The sequence below is a fragment of the Manacus vitellinus genome, unplaced genomic scaffold (assembly GCF_001715985.3).
Source record: "Manacus vitellinus isolate BGI_N305 unplaced genomic scaffold, ASM171598v3 scaffold_21_pilon, whole genome shotgun sequence".
Classification (NCBI taxonomy): domain Eukaryota; kingdom Metazoa; phylum Chordata; class Aves; order Passeriformes; family Pipridae; genus Manacus; species Manacus vitellinus.
The window spans coordinates 11,737,108-11,740,306 of record NW_021939546.1 but is presented as its reverse complement, the minus strand read 5'-3'; the positions used below and the strand labels follow the sequence as shown (position 1 = coordinate 11,740,306).

Here is a 3,199-nt window from a genome sequence, read left to right as displayed (position 1 = left end):
CGCTCTTCCTCCCGCCTGCTCTCCCCGAAGAAGCCCAGCCCAGGCTGGACGGTGTGAGTCAAGCAAAGGAAAAAAAAAATAATACGTCCTTTTGCAAGGTTTTTACTGCCTGATTATGGCTTTTGGTGGCTGGGAATGGGCCACTCTGGCATCTTCATCCCGCAATGAAATACTGAAGCAGTGATGGGTTCAAGCGATGGGGTGGGACAGAGGCAGACAGCAAGTGGAGGCTGCTTTGTAAAACTTTATTTAGAAATATTCTTGATATATTCATTATATATATATATTTATATATACACACACATTACAACAAATGTGTTTTCTAAATAGCACGTCCACAGAGGGTTTAGACTCAGGGTACCAGGTCTGGTTACTTCATTTCTGCAGAAAAAATGCAGAAATCCAAAGGGAGCGTGGCAGAGAAAGGGAGGGGGCTGAAAAAAACCCAAAATCGTAAGGCAGGAATTCACTCACACGGTACAACATTGCCCCAGAGCGCCGCTTCCGACAGAAACAGGGGATGATGGTCCGCACAGCGAGAGACGAAGCAGAGAGGAGGAGAGGTGGGCAGAGGAAATGTACCATTCAAATCACAATTAAGTACAACTGTACATACCCCAGGAGACCTTACAGTGTGCTCTGCCAAGGGCTACGAGCAGGCACGTGTGTGTATGTGTGTGGGGGGGTGTTTGAGGGTGCTGCCAAAGTTGTACCATTTTCCCAACTATTCAGTTACCAAAAAAGATTTAAACAAAAAATAATAAATTTGTGCGGAATGAGGAATTTCTAGATGTTGGTGTGGGTTTTTTTTGTCTTGCAATAGTTTAATAAAAAGGTTGTAAAGGGTTATTTTGAGACCAAGAATGGCTTTACCTGTGTGACAGCATCCCCCTCTCTCCCCAGAGGGTCCCCTGGCAGCCCCCAGTGCTTGCCTTTCCTACCCCTGGCACCAGTACCAGCCCAAACCTCTTCCTCAGGGTCACTTTGTCACCTGCCAGCACCTCTTCCCTGGCACAGCCCTGCAGGTAACCCCTTCTAGTAAAAAACCCCATGCATGGACAATCCAGACCCAGGAAGAAGTTTTCCTCCTTTTTCCCAATTTAAGATGGGGGAGATTGGCGCGTTCCAAGATTTGGGGTCTTGTAAATCCTTACATGGGCCAGGATCCCTTCTCAGGCAACTAATTCCACCTAACAAGCCAAGCCACACGCCAGACTCTTAACTATTATTTACAAAGAGGCATCAGAACCAGGCAGGGATGGAAATGACAGAGCTCTGAAATAAGCCTGGATGGGCTTGCAGACACCCACTTAAATTCTCTGTGTTCCTTTGTACCTCAGCATCCTTGGGAAGAAACAAGTGAGGTGGAAGGTGTCCCCACTTAAAAAGATTTATCCCCTTCCAAAGGATGTTTGTGTGTGGTTTGTTGGTTTGGGTTTTTTTTTTTACTGTAGCACTGTAGAGATTTCTGTGCCTTCTCTGCAGAAGGAGAGGATGGACTTGGGGTAATTGCCCCATCAGGCAATGGGTGGGTGGGTGGGAAATGATGGGATTGATGTGGTGATAGCACAGGATGGTCCTCAGCTCCCAGCCCCCACAGCAGCAGCCTCCTGGTCCTCAGTCCTTCTGTTTCCCAAACACCCTCCCGGGGGGCAGCAGGGATCAGAGGACCATCTCAGTCACAAATATCAACTTTGCAGCAACCTGAGCACTTGGGAATGGAGGCTAATCCCACCACTGTTGTTAGTGCTTCCCCTGCAAGGTTCAGAGAGGCTGTGAACTCCTACCAGTCTCATCAGTAAGGACCTCCCTAAGGCCAGAATAAATCCAGCACTATGGTCCATACTGTGGGCATTGGCACAGCTGAACCACCACCATTTTCACACAATAAAATCAAAAACTTCAAAGCATACCATTAAAACCCTTTTATATTCCTATGTACACGCACACTGTTGATACATCACTGACTCCTTTTGCCTTTTTGTTGCTTTTTGATCATAAAAATCCTCCAGTCCAAGGAGATACTCCACTAGCAAGTATTTTTTTCCCCTACCAATTCTGAAATTCGTCTTTCTTGAGAGAAATTCTGGCCCTAAGAAACCACTGGGAAAGCTCTAGTAGACCACAACAGGCTTGGAGCTCACCTGCTGAGTGTTACCAGCAGAAGAATTAGGGACTGGGAGGGTGGCAGAAAACACCTATGTACCTTTTCATTCAATGGATACTGCATGACAGTGTTAAACAGAAGTAATCCCACGTCATAAATACTACAACCCCAAACAATTCAAAGTTAGGTAGAAGGGAAAGGAGGAAAGGGGAAGAAAAAAAGGAAAAAAAAAAAGAAAAAAAGAAGAGAGAAAGAAATAGTCTTAATCCTTTTAATAGTTCTTTTGCTGAGGGTATTTTTTCACCTCTTTAAAAAGATACAGACAAAAGCTCTCGGACAACAGGAACACGTGGCCCCAGCTCCTGTTCAGACCAGCTGTGTGTGCCACAGGCTGGAGAAGTGCTGCACTGGCATGATGCAGCAGTCTCCAGCACCACGTGGAGCAGGAAAGCATCGGTGGCCTCTGCCAGCAGTGAAAGAGGAGTTTCATGCCTCAACCAGGTGACTGTTTAAAAAGCAATGGTCATCAAACGGTCTGAAAGCCCTCTGAATGCTGGAGAGGCGCTGGCCACGTCTCCTCCCCCTCCTCAGGGTCACATCACGAGCAGTATGTACAATGAAGATGACTTCAACGCTTTTCTTCTTTGTACGATCACGTACCTAAATACTGAACGTCCATCTGGGTTGGTCTCGTCCTCAGCCAACGTTCCGGCCGCTCCGCCCCGGGGTTGGGGAGAGTGGGGAGCCCGAGCTCCCGGGGAAAGGCAGAGTCACAGATCCCGCGAGCACAAGTTCCAGCATCCTCACGCTCGGGCCTTGCCTCTCCCCCTCGGTGCTTGGGGAGCAGTGCCAAGGTCATCACCGCTGCGCGTTGCCTTCTACGGGGAGGATGGCGTGGTGCAGGCTCCGCGTGTGCTTCGAGTCCAGCGTTTCGTGCTCTTCCGTGAAGCTGTCCGGGCTCGCCGCTCCGTCTAAAGAACTTCCACAGCTAGAGTTAGGAGACAACATGTCCTGCAGGAGGTCTTCCTGGACTATCCCAGAGTCTTTGTTCACTTTGCCCCTTTGGTTTCCTTCTTCCTCCTGGTCGTTGAG

General features: G+C 48.5%; 1 protein-coding gene across 1 annotated transcript in view; it reads right to left on the bottom strand.

The window, feature by feature from the left end:
- Nucleotides 1–2,364: 2,364 nt before the first annotated feature.
- The window catches only part of TAL1 (TAL bHLH transcription factor 1, erythroid differentiation factor), a 7,621-nt gene continuing 6,786 nt past the window's right edge, over nucleotides 2,365–3,199 (bottom strand). Inside the window, exon 4 of the mRNA XM_029959756.1 lies at nucleotides 2,365–3,199. This exon is cut by the window's right edge and continues 132 nt beyond it. Coding sequence (XP_029815616.1) covers nucleotides 2,966–3,199 — 234 coding nt within the window. The 3' untranslated portion in view covers nucleotides 2,365–2,965.